The 15,990-nt window shown below is 40.8% G+C and overlaps 1 protein-coding gene across 5 annotated transcripts in view; it reads right to left on the reverse strand.

Annotated features, from left to right (window-relative positions):
* Nucleotides 1-15,990, reverse strand: part of TMPRSS2 (transmembrane serine protease 2) — a 236,722-nt gene that overhangs the window by 96,942 nt on the left and 123,790 nt on the right. For all 5 annotated transcript variants that reach the window (XR_004539249.1, XR_004539251.1, XR_004539252.1 and 2 more), the window contains one exon: nt 2,632-2,824. Coding sequence is in view for 1 of the 5 variants with exons in the window: in XM_033942439.1 (XP_033798330.1) it covers nt 2,632-2,824 (193 nt within the window). In the remaining 4 variants the exon portion in view is untranslated. The remainder of the gene's footprint in view (nt 1-2,631; nt 2,825-15,990) is intronic.

Below are 15,990 nucleotides of genomic sequence, written 5' to 3' on the forward strand. Positions count from 1 at the left end.
CTAGTTTTCAGAAGGGGTGAACAGTATTACAGAAAATTGGTGACTGCAAGTGCTGATTTTCTGCTGGCAGCTGAAGAGGCCGCTCTAGCCCACAAAAGTCAATCTAGGTAACATCCTTCACAATTGTCCTACTCCCCAATTACAACCACCACTGGCAGATTATTCTAGGACTTGCAACAGTTGTGATGAGAGAAAGAAGTATGGAGTCTTCACTCCTTGTGCATGTTGATGACTCTGCTGCATCCCACCCCCTCGAACACAGGACCTCCTGAATCTATGGGGGCAGGATGCTACAGGGTTTTCAGCCTGTGCTTCCTTCCATTGGGCCCCAGAGTAAATGATAGCAGACACAGACCATTTAGAAGGAAGCTTCTGGGGAGGAAAGACAGATCATTTTATGAATATGGTAAAATAAGGACCCAGAGAGGAGATACTGGACACCTGGGAAAGGGAATAGGGGCATAGAGGGAGGTAGAAGAAAGGGGAAACAGAGAAGGGATGCTGGACCATAAGGGAAGGAATAAGAAGAGAGAGCAGAAACATTGGACACAATAGGTGAAGAAAGAGATGATATGCTAGACACAGGTAATAGGGTGAAAGAGGCAAGATGCTGGATGAGAAGAACTCTGGACATGGGAAAGAGGGGCTTGGGGAAGCAGTGGAAAAAATGACAATATATAGAGGAATAACAGGCGAGGTATGAGTGAGGATGGGGAGAAAGGCATAAATGAGTCTAGTAATACACTGCAGAAAGAAGATGAAGACTTTAGTGGGAGATATTAAGAGATGAAAGAGGCCTGAGGGTGAATACTGGGAAGGATAAATGGAGCTGCGGTGGCTGGAGGAAGGTTCAATGATGTACAGGACCCCAGGTGAAGAAGTCAGGCCTAGGGGTGAAATCCCTGGGAAGAATAAGTGAGACTTAAGGGAATACTCAAGGTAGCATAAGTGAGGGTTGAGAGGAAGTATGAGTAAGTACAGAAGAAGGGAGGTAACAGATACTGAGAAAGGGAAATATGTAAAGGGAGGAGGGATCCTTAAACCTTCAACAAAACAAGCAAAGAATATTTCAAATCACAAAGACAGCCTTAATCCCCAAAGAGTTTGATGAATGGGATACAAAAATAGTTTGTTAGCAGTCTGATCCTTAACGATAGTACCATAAAAAGATTACTGCTAGAAGACCGAGGCTGCCTTTTGAGGAAGGGAGCTCTTGGGGCAGCAGCACTCTAAGGATCGCTCCTGCTCCTCTCCCTCAAGGTGGGATAATTAGGGGCAGAATTTTAATTTTTTTTTTTTTTTTTAGAAAGCACTAGGCCAGCTCTTTTTAGAGGCAATAAACACAGCTTGGTGCCTTCTAACTGTGTTGCTGTAGCTGGAACTTGTGATATTCAAAGCTGCAGCAAGACAAAACAAAAAAATAATAATGCAGGATTCATCAACTACTGCATACTGAGTTTCAGTCTATGAAAATTTAATTTCAGTAATAGTCATTGTGGATATTCTGACAACCCAACTGGCCGTGGAACCCCAGTATAGCTTGCAGAACTCTGTAAAACATGTGTGGGATGTGACTGTAGTACTTTTAAACCAGAGAATGAAATGACCTGGTGTAAGAAAGGTTGAAGCACCAGTCTCCACCTAGTGATTGCCTCTAAAATGTAACATAACATAGTAGATGACGGCAGATAAAGACCCGAATGGTCCATCCAGTCTGCCCAACCTGATTCAATTTAAATTAAGAATAATAGATATACTGCATCTTCCTCTCTTGCTGGAAAGTATGAGATTCATATTCAAAAGCACTTATGCTATCAGGTATCAGGTGCAGGCCACAAAGCTTTGATGTGGAAATCTACTGGCAAATAGATACATTTTGGCCATATAAATGCCCAAATATCATCCATGGAACTTAAGGAGTATGTCAAGGATGGGCTGCAATTTACACAGATTTGATTTAAATGGATGTCTGAATATAGAAACCTCAATCGTATCTGTAAAGTTATTGACTGAAAAGTTGGTCATCCCAACCAAAAAAGAGCACGACATGGATATGGTTCAATCAATATCTGAAACAATGTCAACACATAGATGGCCTCTTTTACTGCCCCGAAGACCTTTAAATCTCTATGGGCTTCGGGGCCATTAGCGCAGCGCAGCCACTAGCGCGGCTTTGTAAAAAAGAGGCTGATAATTTTATTTCTGCAAATTGACATTTAATGAAATAAGATAACACTCTTTTCAGCTACAGTTGCAAAATAATGCTCAGAATTTAGGAAGTTGGTTGGTTATGCTGAGAACGTTTCAGCACCCCCTTGTACAGATAAGCTATCCATACATTTTTAAGCAGCAACCATGCTGCTAAATATTAACACTATTTCTTTTCCTTATTTGGATTTTGTTCATACCTTTTTGAGAGACACTTTCATAAGGGAATGTAGCTAGTGAAAAGCAATTTTTCCTAAGGGTTGGGTAAAGTAGTCACTGGGTACAAAAGAATAGTGCATAGAAAGACATGCACATACAGAAGTACAATTTATAGTCAGAAAACTTGATTTTGACCAAGACCAGGGTCTTTGTCTAAAGACAAAGAATAAGACATTCCAAAAAAATACAGCATTAGAATCTTACTTGGAGTGCATAAAGACTTTGAATCGACTGGCTCAGCAGAAGGCAAAGAGTGATGGGCAGACACCCTAGGGAGGGAGGCTGGCCCTGCAAAAGTGTACGGTTGAACGGGATAGTTCGCATAGTTGGTATTTTCAGGATGTCTGTAAACATTGTATTCTGGCTGAAAACCACGATTATCATAGTAGGGACCACCCTGGAATCCATAAAGAGTGAGAGAGAGGAAAGAAAAAGAATGGAGTATTGTTAATAAAAGCACAGCTAATCAACACATCCAAAACTGCCATAGTTTGCATTCTACTACTATTATTTCTATAGTGCTACCAGACATATGCAGAACTGTACAGAATCACAAAGACATGTGTGGCCCTGCTCGAAAGAGCTTACAATCTAAACAGACAAACAGGATGTCATGGATATAGTTAAGGGGAACAGTTAATCTGCTGGCTGGGTTGGTGGGCAGTAGGGTTATGAAATGAAGGCTATATCAAAAAGGTGGGTTTTCAGTCTGCTTTTAAACAAGGGAAGGGGCTTGGTGGACAAACCTGGGTAATTTAGGTCAGCAATAGGAACTGTGTTAAGGTAGATAGGAAGCCAGTGAAGTGATTTAAGGAGAGGGGTGACATGAGTGTGGCAAGGTTGGTAGATGAGTCGTGCAGCAGAGTTTTGCATAGATTGCAGGGGGAGAGGTGGCCATGCAGAAGACCAATTAGAAGTAGATTGCAGTAATCTAAGCGTGAGGTTACGAGAATGTGGACAAAGGTCTGGATAGTGTACTCAGAGAGAAAGGGGTGAATTTTGGTGATGTTGTAGAGATAGAAGCGATAGACTTTAGCAATTTGTTGAATGTGCATAGAAAATGAGAGGTTGGAATTGAAGATGATTCCAGAGTTGCAAGGAGAGGAGACTGGAACGATGACAGTATTATTTACAGAGACAGACTGAGAAAGAGAAGCGGATGGTTTAGGAGGAAAGAGGAGCAGCTCAGTCTTGGACATGTTTAAAGAGACATTCTTCAGGTATTCCCTGTTATTAATAAGGAGATAGTTAACCTCCTATTAAGCTTTTTAAACCATAGAAATATATGCTGGCAGACTCAGCAGAGATAGCAAGGCTCACCACCAACTATATGTATAGGAATAGAAAACCTTCCCTGCTCATTCCCCTACCTGCTCAGTCATCCTAATCTGTCCATTACCCTCACCTTTCAACATACACATCACCCATTATACTTTCAACCCCACTCCTGCTTCGTCGTCCCTCTATATCCCTTCAGCATCAGTGGTCTGATCCACTTCTGCTGCTACTTCTTAAATTTATCTGCCAAACCCACCATCTCTGGTTGCCTTGTTGGTGGCTCAATATATAATATAATAACAACTTTATTTTTGTATACTGCAGTACCACAACAGTTCAGAGCGGTTTACAGAGGAAGAGACTGTACCTTAGCAAGTCAAGAGTAGTCAGGTATATCCTGAGGCATATCAGAGATACAAGGCAGGAAGGGAGTCAGAGAAATTTATCAAAAAAATAGATTTCGATTGATTTCCTAAAGGTTTGGTAGGAGGGTACATTTGAAATGAGGGTGGTTAGACATTTATTCCATTTGCCTGCTTGGAATGATAGAGGAATCTCTTGTAGATACTGCCCTTTAAGGACGGGAAGGCAAACAGGTAGGCACTACGTGTGTAGGTGGGGCCTGGAAATTCAAAGTAGTGCGACAGGTAGATTGGGGATGAACCTGTTAGGGTTTTGAAGCAGAGGCAAGCAAACTTGAAGATGATCCTTGCCTCATACTCATAACTCTTCCTGTCCCTCCCCATTGAATTGATCAAAACACATTCCAGCCTGCATGACACTTTTCAATGGGAAATGCTATACAGTTTCCCTTAGAAAATCCACTAGTTGGCATACTTTGTAGGTGTGTTGTTGGCCACACAGGATACAAGTGACACATCTGCCTCGGTCTGTGGCAGATGGCCATCACACAAGCTGTTTATATGCAAATTTCTCCCAAGCAGTATTTTGGCCATTACCATTTGCTTCTCATCACAAAACTTAAGATTTATAAATTGTGCCTAGTCATTTGTTGTTGCTAACTGGACTGCCCATGAGTGGGTATAGTGTGACCTCAGTCCCACTCTTCAACACACAATGTGGTGGCTAGTGCAAAAACAAATTCAATTGTGCTCAAATATTACTGTGATAAGAAGCTTAAATATTTAGCTGACTTGAACAACAGAAAGTTAAGACCTATCACGAGTTTTCAACTTTATCTGTAGATTCAGCAATGCCATCCATTTAAACTAAAACCATTGAATACGTGTTTGATCATAGATTGCACCAGCACCTCTCTGTTTAATGTTAAGTCTGCTCTTCAGCAGGCCTTATTTTAACTACACAAATTATTCATTTAGTACCCTATTCTAAAGACACCTACAGTTAGGTGTCTACATGGGTATGCCTAACTTAATTTTTTAAAATTGGCTTAATCATTAGAAACCAACAATTAAAAAAATTAATTTAAAACTCCCCTGAGGTTGTCACCCAAAGAACTACCATGCTGTTAACTCTAGCCTTGGAGAGTGATAGGGAATTTATCCTTCGCTTGTATTTTCGTCATATAAACGATATGTTTTTAGGCTCTAATGTTCGACTGTTTCCAGATTTGGCTCAGAAAACCCAGAGACGTAGGAAAGAGTTCTTGACCTTGAAGTCAAGAACTCTTGCTTTGGGGGTTTCATTTCTTGTTAAATTTCCTGCAAAGTGTTATGTATCTTCCCAAGATAAGAATTTTCTCTTTTCTTTGAGCCTAAACAACTTTTAGAATTTATTGAATCAAAAGAAAGGTTGGTAACCATGTCTAGTGATGTATGACCTACCATCTGGCTGTAATTCGGGAATCTAATGCCGTGACCTTAAGTTAATTTTTGTTATTTCTGATGGAAGTTTATTTCCTTTCTTGATCCTCATTTTTGTGGACTACATAAGAACATAAGAAATACCAGCACCGGATCAGACCATGGGTCCATCTAGTCCGGCGATCCGCACACGCGGACTAAATAAGAGATAGTTACATGTTTTATTGAATATAATTTTCTGGATCTGTAGCAATTTGCAAATGCAATACTTGTATTAAAAATTGAAAATCTTATAAATAAAAAAAATTAATAAATAAAAAATTAATTTACTGGTAGGCACTTACCACGTCGAGGTAGGCATCTACACAGAGGCGCCCACCGACAAGAAGTCATAGTTAAGGGAGAATTTGGGGTGGAGTTTGAACATGAATTGACTTAAGACACCAGTAGGCACCTACCTTAGTCATACTTATTTTGGCCAAGAAAACCCTGGCCTAAATGGCAGTGCACATAAGGATTCAATGCCGACTAGCACCTAAGAATGCATTGGCATGATTCTATAAACAACACCTAGCAGTTGATTGACAACCATGCCAAACGGTGCCTAAGAGTTAGATGCCGTTTATAGAATTAGGGCCTAAGTATCGAAATACCACCACTGAACATACGAGTGAAGTGAAGGAATGGACTGATGAGGACCAGACAGCTGCTTTGGAGAAATTGTCTAGGAAGTGAGGTGTAAAGAGGGGAAAGGGAAAGGGATTGGAACTTATATACCACTTTTGGCAGGGTTTACAATCACACCCAAAGCTGTTTACATACATAGCATTTTCCCTATCTGTGGACTCACAATCTATCTAATGAACCTGGGGCAGTGGAAGATTAAATGACTTACCCAGGGTCACAAGGAGCAGCAATGGGTTTGAACCCACAACCTCAGGGTGCTGAGGCTATTGCTCTAACCCAGGGGTGCCCACACTTTTTGGGTTTGCTAGCTACTTTTAAAATGACCAAGTCAAATCTACTAACAATAAAAAAAATTTTAAAAAAACAAAGTACACTGTACGCAGAGAAAATGTTAATCATTTATATTTCAGGGTTTTTTCAAAGAGGTCAAGGCAGATGGCTCTATGCTCTGTCACCTCAGTAACAACCATACAAAAAATAGACAAATATACCCCCCTCCCTTTTTACTAAACCACAATAGCAATTTTTAGCACAGGGAGTTGCTCTCGACGCTCATAGGCTCCCTGCGCTAAAAACCGCTATTGTGGTTTAGTAAAAGGGGGCCATAGTGCAAAATATAGACAGCAGATATAAATTCTCAAAAAACGGACACATTTTGATGACTAAATTGAAAATAAAATTATTTTTCCTACCTTTGTTGTCTTGTGATTTCATGAGTCTCTGGTTGCACTTTCTTCTTCCGACTGTGCATCCAATATTTCTTCCCTTCTTTCAGCCTGTATGCTTCTTCTCCTCCAGACCTCATTCCCTCCCCCAACTTTCTTCCTCTCTCCCTGCCCTTTCTTTTTCCCTTTCTTTTTCTCTCTCTTCATGCCCCCTTTCTTTCTTTCTTTCTTTCTTCCTGCACCTTCCCCAAGCCACTGCCGCCGCCATCAGGGAACAGGCCCCCAAGCCACCACCACCCCAAGCTCTCCCTGCTTCCCTCCGTTGGGTTGACCAGCATTCCTCTCCCCAACGTCAGGCAGTGATTGGCTGTCCTTGAACTTCCTCTCCGACGGCAGAATTGACATCGGGGAGAGGAAGACTGATCGGTCCGGTAGATTGTGAAGGCAACACGAGTCTATCACAGAGCCCAGGATGGGCTCCGCGATCGATTCACTTTGCCTTGGCGATATACCGGTTGATCGCGATCGACATATTGGGCACCCCTGCTCTAACCACTACACCTCACTCTCCAGGAGTAATAGTGACTTTGATCTGCCGATGCTGGACTCCCTCTGGTTAAGGAAATACTAGTCTGATCATAACAGAATTAAATACATGGCACTGATCAGTTAACTAACATATATATCATCACTGAAATACCAAGTCTGCTGGAATCAAAGCAAGAATAAAAAAAACTGCACTTTTTATATATATATAATCTATTCCAAACTGCTCAGCTAATAAGCAAAAGCCCAGTTAGAGTCTTGAGAGTTTTGTCATACTATGCTCATAATGCTTAAGAATACATATGGCTTGGTGATAAGTGCAGCACATGTTACATCAACAACTTTATTGACAGCAAATAAAAATGAACTGTTTCTAATACTGACTGGAGTGGCATTGCAATCAATAGTTAACTGGAAAGACTTTACATTTCTAAATTATCATTTTTGGTGGGAGACAATATGTCTCTTTTACAGATATAAAGATAATTTAGCTGAAAAATCAGGAAACATGGCCTCATTTAAGGATGTGTGGAGCTCTTTAAAGGATTCTGTTAAACAGTATGTGCGATAGTGTGAATGACCTGCCAGACAAATGGAAGGGAGAGAGGGTTGGAGGGTGGGAGGTGGGGTTTGTGTAAGGGAGGGAAGTGGGGATAAAATATTGATGTTATTGTTAATAATTTTCTATTGTAAGTATAAATATACTAGTCTTATAGCACGTTACATTAACGGGTGCTAGAATATATATGTATGTGTCTGTCTTTATTTTTTTCTCTCTCTCCTTAGCCGCTTTCTATATTTCTGTCTTTCTTTTTTTTTTTTTTCCTTGGCTGTCCACCACCACCCCTTGCCTGCTCCCCCTGTCCATTCTTCCTTCCTTTTACCTTCCCTGTGTCCTCCACCACCCCATCACTGCTCACCTTATCCAGCAGCAGCCCTTCTCCCTTTGTTTTACCTCCCCCCTGTCCATCATCACCTCCATCCTGCTCCCCCTAACCAGCAGTAGGCCTGCCTTCATTTTTCTGCCCCCACTGTCCATCAGCACCTCTTCCCCTGTCCATCAGCCCCTTTTTCCTGCTCTCCCTGCCCAGCAGTATGCCTCCGTTCCTTTTTCTGCCCCTCCATTTCCCTGTGGTGCAGCATTTCCCTCCCACCCCACTTCCCTTTGACTAAGAAGGTAAGGAGGAAAAGAAAGAGACACCCTGGACCATGGAAGCAAAGGGGGGAGGAGACAGACATCCTGGACCAAGGAAGGAGGGGGGGAAAAACAGACAGATGCTAGACCAAGAAGGGAGAGATACATATACCTTGGACCAAGAAGGAAGACAGAGAGATTCCTTGAAATAAGAAGGGAGGAAGAGAGAAATCCTAGACCAAGGGGAGAGAGAGAGAGAGAGACCCTGGATCATGAAGGGAGAGGAAAGAAAAGAGATGCTGAACTATGGAGGGGGGGGGGGGGGGGGGGGGAGGGGTTGGTGGTTGCATGAGGAAAGGAAGAGATAGAAGAGAAAGAGAACTTGGGAAAGTTCAGGAAAACAGCAAAGAGATGCTGGGTATGGAGGGAGCATAGAAATAGGGACACAGAGAGGCAATATTGGGCACAAAGTGAAGAATAGTGGCACAGAGGGGAATGCTGGACAGAGTAAGATAGAGACACAGAGAAGAGATACTGAACATGTGGTAGGCTAGGGAAAGAGATACAGTTGGAAAACATTGAATGGATAGGGATGCAGAGGATAGATTTATAATTAATTGCCGATGCCGGCTTCAGGTCTTCCTCTCTGGCGGGTCCTGTCTACTTCATGAAAACATGAAGTAGGCAGGACCTGCCAGAGAGGAAGGCCTGAAGCTGGCAACAGCAGCGAATTTTAAACACTGCTGCTGCCCGAAGAAGCCAGGCCTTAACCACAAAGCTGGGGGGGAGGGTTTTAAAAGGTACAGCGGCGGTGGGGGGGGGGGGAGGGGTTTGAAAAGCCATCGGTCATGAAGTATGCCGCCTGCATACTTCACGGCCGATAGCTTTTCAGGACTTTAAAAACTTGCCTGTTTTATTTTTAAATGCCTTCTGGGCTCAGCCGCCACGGCCTGCAGCCGCCGACAGCCGCCGCGGCCTACATTCGCCTCGGGGGGAGGGAGGGAGAGAGAGCTTCACGCGCATGCGCACTCCTACCGGTGCCCTACATCGCACAGAAAACACAACACGCAGATGGAGTGCGCATGCGCGGCTAGCGTTTTATTATATTAGATGGTATAATATTTGTTTATTTTGTAATGTGTTAAAATTTAATAAAGATTTAACTATAAAATTTTTTTCAAAAAAGAATACATGTTAGACAATATTTATGTGTAAAGGTGTGACTATCTTTGGTAGAACTCATGATAAGCATGTATTATGATTAAATAGTATGTAAGGCTTATACATGACTATGGCTTGAAGATCATTGATTCTTCTAGGTAGTCAAGACAACTGTATGAAACAACAACCACAAAAAGAACTAGCAGGGAGAATAATTTTTCTAACAATGAGGATTCTCTCAGCTGAAATGGTGGTTTTATCAGTCCCAAGGAACTAGAGGTTTCAGTTAAATTTGGATACACTGGGATACTGGAAAGCTGAAGTCCAATTTATTAGAACATGGTAGACAAAGCACCAAGAGATAGTAGTTATTGGAGCATGATATTCTAAGAAAAGGATCTTGGCCTTGTTTGAATTGGATGATCTTTTTTCCATTTGCAGACATATGATCTACTTGTGGAAGGTGTCTGCTACTTCCAGAATATATTGGATTGGAGTTGGCAGTTCCAAGAAAGCAACAAGGCACTACTTAATTCCCATGTCATCAGGGCTAAGGACATTATATCAGTGCACAAACCTCCACTGAGAGAGAATCAAGAGTTTGACAAAAGAAACCAGTTTTGCTGAGGCTAGTTCGGTGTTATGAGAATTACTGTACTTGACATCTTTTGGGATTTCTGCAGTGTTTTGGCTATCAAGGGAATGGGTGGGCAAACAGAAGAAGCAGTAAATCCAGTCTATGAATAGTGGAGCTGCCATTCTCTCCCTCCCTACTAACCACTAATTTTCCTTGTGGTGTACTACATAAGCTTCTTGTGTAAAATTAGCAGCTTGTCTCCTGAAAGACCTGAAGGCTTGAGTTGTGTCTGATTCTCTACAGTTCTTTATGCTGAGAAAAGCATGATGTATAAAGTGTCTAAATGGGACGTATTGTATGATGTAATGCAATAGGTACATAACTTCTAATCATTGCAAATCAACTATAAATATGAAAAAAAATTCAGTACTATAGATCCTGTTTCACTGCTCTCAACCTCCAAAGCATTAATTCAGAGTTTTTCTCAAAGTTATTTCTCCAACTTTATGAATTTGATGAGTATCATGCTTGTCCCATAAGATCCACATACGACACAGGATCTTGGCCAACAGCAATAGCATGGCTCAGAGAATCTTCAAGACAATGTCTTCAAGACAATCTGTACACTCATGTTTGGGTGAGCCAAAATATTTTCAGCAACTGTACTCTCATAGATGATGCCAGCTGCCACAAAAGACAAAGGCCAATCTTATCCACAGCAGCAGCCAGTCAAAGAAGAAGTCAGCAACAATCAGCTACCATTGCCTCCAGGTACATCATTTGATAACCTAGTTGCCATTCTGCTTCAGAAGATTAGCCAAGTAGGAGGTAGCTCAAGAATCTTGCAATTTTTTGGAATCAATCCTCTAGAAACAAGGACAAGCAAATATAGTAGTGCCTTTTTGGCCTCATTATGGCTCCCAAACACCCTTGTGAAGAATCAATATATCTACTCTTTTTTGTTAGCCTTTCTACCAGCTAGCCAGTCAAGTTTAATTATGAACCTCTGTACCTATCAAGCTACTATCATAAGCCTTCAGGCTTACTTGGCAGCACTGTCAGATCCAAATGCAAAAAAGGCATTATAATATGAAAAAGCTTCCAGAATCCGTTTCCATCATTAAACCAGGACAAGCATTTCATTGAGTGGAAGGGATAAGAATCAGCCAGAACCAAAAGAGAAGCCCCCCTCCCCACTCTTCAAGGAATTAAATCAGTAGGTGAGGACCAACAAGTGGAAAATGCATACGAGGTGCTACCCAAATGTTCGGGGAATTCAATTGTAAAAAAAAAAAAAAAAAAGAAATTGCTTACCGAAACTCCTAGTTACCACTGTCTCCTTCGAAGTAGTCCCCTTGAGAATGTATACAGCGATCCCAGCATTTTTCTCATGAGTCCATGCGTCTATGGAAGTCATTTTGGGCGAGTGCCTTGAGGACCTCTTGCGATTCTGCCTGGATCTCTTCAATTGTGTTAAAAACGGTGCTCTTTCAGTCATAATTTCATTTTGGGGAATAGGAAAAAAAAAAAAAAAAACTCACAAGGGGCAAGGTCAGGCGAATAGGGAGAGTGCATAATCATTGTAATGTTTCTGGAAGTTCCGAACAAACAAACACAATGGGCCTTCTGTTCACCGGTTAGCAGTCTTGGCACAAATTTTGCAGAAAAGGCGTCTCAAGTTCAATTCATCCGACAAAATTAGTTGAACTGTCCTGTAAGACTGTCCTACTATCTCCCAAAAATCTGGGATAGTTTGCCTATGATCTGCAAGGATAGTCTCGCAAAATTTTGCTTTGATTTCTGGTGTTGTGCTTGTTGACAGTCGTCCAGAACAGTCATCGTCGTGGACAGATGTTCGTCAATCCTTGAAGTGTTTGTACCAAAGAAAATGCCATGTGCCAAAGCAAAACCTATCTCCAAAGGCTTCCTGGAGCATGCGATGGGTTTCTGGGTTTCTGCAACACTTTTTTAAAGTTTGAAATAAAATTTGATGCAGATTCTTTGCTCAGTAAAATCTGTCATATCGAAATCCGCTGAGTCACTAAAACACAACCTTACAAAATCGCACAGAACAAAACACGACCACTCAGCTGCGTGCCCGTTGGCACACTGATTCATAAAGCATACTGCTAGACACCTCTAGCGGCGGAAGGGCATACTATATCCAGTTCGCACATGCTGTTCATATTCCCTAACTTTTGGGTAGCACCTCATAAGTACAGCCAGAAATGTAAACATTTACTCCAGGAACATTCTTTGATCAGCACTGCAAATGAATGTTTAGAAAGGTAAACTGAAACCTAAGGAACAATCATCAGTAGTTGCAGTCCAAGACAGTGGATCAAATACAAGATGGTTTACAGCAAGCATAGAAAAAAAAAACTGGTGCTACAAACATTTGAAGATTCTGTAAGAGCTGAAAATGGTTATTCAACCTGAAGCTTGACTGTGAAAATCTAATGGCAGAAAATATCTGCATAGAAAGGCACAAGGTAACACGTCTCAACCATTGTAAACTTTGTAAATACTATGACAAATCGCTGTTGCAAAAAAACATTGGAATCACGACCCTTAGAGAATCATGGAGAACGAAGAGGTTATGATCACCAAAGACATCCCCATTCCAACAGATAAAGTTGAATGCCAGAAAAAGAGAAAAACATCATATACAGGGAAAAGATCTTCAAGTATCAAGAAACGCAGTACGAGAGCAAGAAAATGTAGAAGGAGGATATACAAGTATTTCCCATTGTTCTCAGTGCCACAGGCTGAAAATTTCCAAGCGCACCTGGATAAATTGCCTATACGTTTTATTCATGTTCGATTTGTTGTACTGTATGTGATTCTATTTGTGTATGTATTCTATTGTGACTATACCTATTTCGATATCAGTCAAATGACTATTTACCCCTAACCACAAAAATTGATGAATTTAGAAAAATCCTTTCTTCATTTTGTATATTGTAGAAATCGTTATAATAGAAATCACTAATGCACCAAACATATGTTATTTACTTTGGGAATATAAAAACTTCAAGTGATAGCAGCTGCCTGATGGTAAGAACTAGTCTTTATCAAGATTGCCTATTGCGAGCTATCATTGGTTCATTATTTATCCTAATATACTGACTATACTCATAGTTTACATTTCTTTTTGATTTTTTATATTTTTTCTTTCATAGAATATTAGTCTTTATCTTTCATAGACTAAATCACCTTCATATTTTTAAAGCTGAAATATCATTCAGTTATTATTCATGGGTTGCCACTGGCTTTCTAGCTCTATGTACTTAGCTTATACAGTATAGATGCCTGAGACTCCCATCAAAGGTGACTGGATGATCTGTTTGTTTGTTTTTTTGATTATTGATTTCTGATTGCTTAGGTGGTGCCCAGCTTGCTCTCCGTTTCACTCACAACTGAGCTTCTTCAGGAGATGGTTGAAATGGGCATTTATTCAAATCCACCATTCTAGCATACATAAAAACCTTATGTTATTACAACAGAAAGAATTTCTCATTTCAAAAGGAACTCTGGGTCGAGGCTTCATGCCTAAATTTTTTAACTTTTAATCTTAACTCTCTCATCATCAATTACTACACTAGGCAGACCTAAGCGATTTACAATCTAAAGAAAAGAGTACCAATGCACAGATAGGAAAGTAAAATACCAGTCGTCAAGTATTCAGAGTGGAGCAGAACATCAATCATTCAGTATACAAAGTGGGGTAAGAGACATGAGATTGGGGATAATGACTGCTTGGGTGGTCTAGTTGGCATTTAAATCTGTATCCCTATGCTATGCAGATGAGAAGTTTTGCAGGAATAGCCATGTGTTGAGGGCTAAATTCCTTATGGGAGGGGATCTTACAGATAGAGGGAGGAAGAATATTCCAAGTAGAATGGCCTATAGAGAAGAATGCTCGGTGACAAGTGGACTCACCATGTGCTTGTTGTGATCCAGGCAAAAATCGTTCAAGGCGTGTAGAAGGACTAGACTGTAAGGGATGGCGAGACAAGTAAGATAATCTGGGGACCCAAATCAATAAGCTTTGCAAGTCAGCAGGAGAATTTTATAAGTGATCTTCTATTTAACTGGGAGCCATTGTGAGATTTTAGAAGACTAGTTACTGTCATACCTACCAGCTTTAAAAAGAAGTCTAATGGCCACATTTTGGAGAGTTTGTAATCTTTTTATAGTGTGGTCTAGGAGCCCTGTATAAATGATGTTACAGTAATCCAGTTTTGAAACAAAGAATGATAGGATTAGAGCCTGAAAGGTGTTGTGGCTGAACAAGCGACCAACTGAGCGGAGCTAGTAAAAGACAAAAAAACAACAAAACACACAAAAAAAAAAAACCCACCTTGCCAGGCCTGAAATTTGGGTAAGAAAAGGATAGTTGAGAGTCCAGGATTAACCCCAAGATTCAGAAACTGTCAAATGGATTGATCTTGTTGCAAGAGCAAAGATATGGGGACAAAATTTTCCCCATCCCTGCGGGAAATCATTTTCCCATCCCAACTAGATCTTTTCCCGTCCCATTTCTGCAAGCTCTGTCCTCATCTGCACAAGCCTCAAACACTTTAAAAGCATAAGTGTTCGAGGCTTGTGTGGTTAAAGCAGAGCTTACAGGAATGGGGCAAGGACAGGAACAGGGACAAAACTCACAGGGATGGGACAGGGAAATAATTTGTCTCCATGTCATTCTCTATTTTGTCATACCAGTGTGGTTCAGGAAGCACTGTGTGATTTCATCTTTCCCTAGATTGTATAATTTTCTTAATCTATTTTTGTACTTAACTATTTATGTTGCCTCTTTCTCTCACACACATACTTAATCCAAAATATTTACAGTCACACATCTTCTAAAGATGATTCTAAAAAAAAAATTTACATTGTATTTTTTTAAATTGTGTTAATTAAAATTATTAGAACAAAACTCATGATGTATTTTTATTTGCATTTATGGTATCTAGCATCTTGCTGCAGATCCTATAGACCAATTTCATTATTGGGAACAAATTACAAACTTTTTAATGAAAATGGCCACCAGACTCCAAAAATGTTGAATGCCTCAAATAATAGCTGCAAATCAAGCAGGGCTCATCGGGGGGAGCCAATTTGACATTAGGAGGACCCTACATGTGATTAGCCATGCTACAAACATAAGGGTCCCATCATTAAGAACATAAGAATAGCCTTATTGGGTCAGACCAATGGTCCATCAAGCCTAGCAGCCCGTTCTCATGATGGCCAATCCAGGTCCTTAGTACCTAGTTAAAACCCCATGTCTTTCTCAACAACAGACTATGGACTTTTCCTCCAAACCATTCTTAAAACCAGCTATGCTATCCGCATTCCAGAGCGTAACTATTCTCTGAGCGAAAAAATATTTCCTCCTATTGGTTTTAAAAGAAGTAAATTTCCCTGTAACTTTGAGTGTCCCCTACTCTTTGTAATTTTTGACGGCGTGAAAAATCAATACACTTGTATCCGTTCTACTCCACTCAGGATTTTGTAGAATTCAATCATATCTCTCCTCAGCTGTCTTTTCCAAGCTGAAGAGCCAGCAGCGTACCAGATTTTAAGAAAAGATGGGATTGGCATGTAGGATCTCTTCATGGAGGTAGTTAGAGGATGGGCCATTAGTGTGGGCAGACTAGATGGGCCGTGGCCCTTTTCTGCCGTCAATTTCTATGTTTCTATGTTTAATCTTTCCTCATACGAGAG

The sequence above is a fragment of the Geotrypetes seraphini genome, chromosome 4, assembly GCF_902459505.1.
Source record: "Geotrypetes seraphini chromosome 4, aGeoSer1.1, whole genome shotgun sequence".
NCBI classification, from domain to species: Eukaryota; Metazoa; Chordata; class Amphibia; order Gymnophiona; family Dermophiidae; genus Geotrypetes; species Geotrypetes seraphini.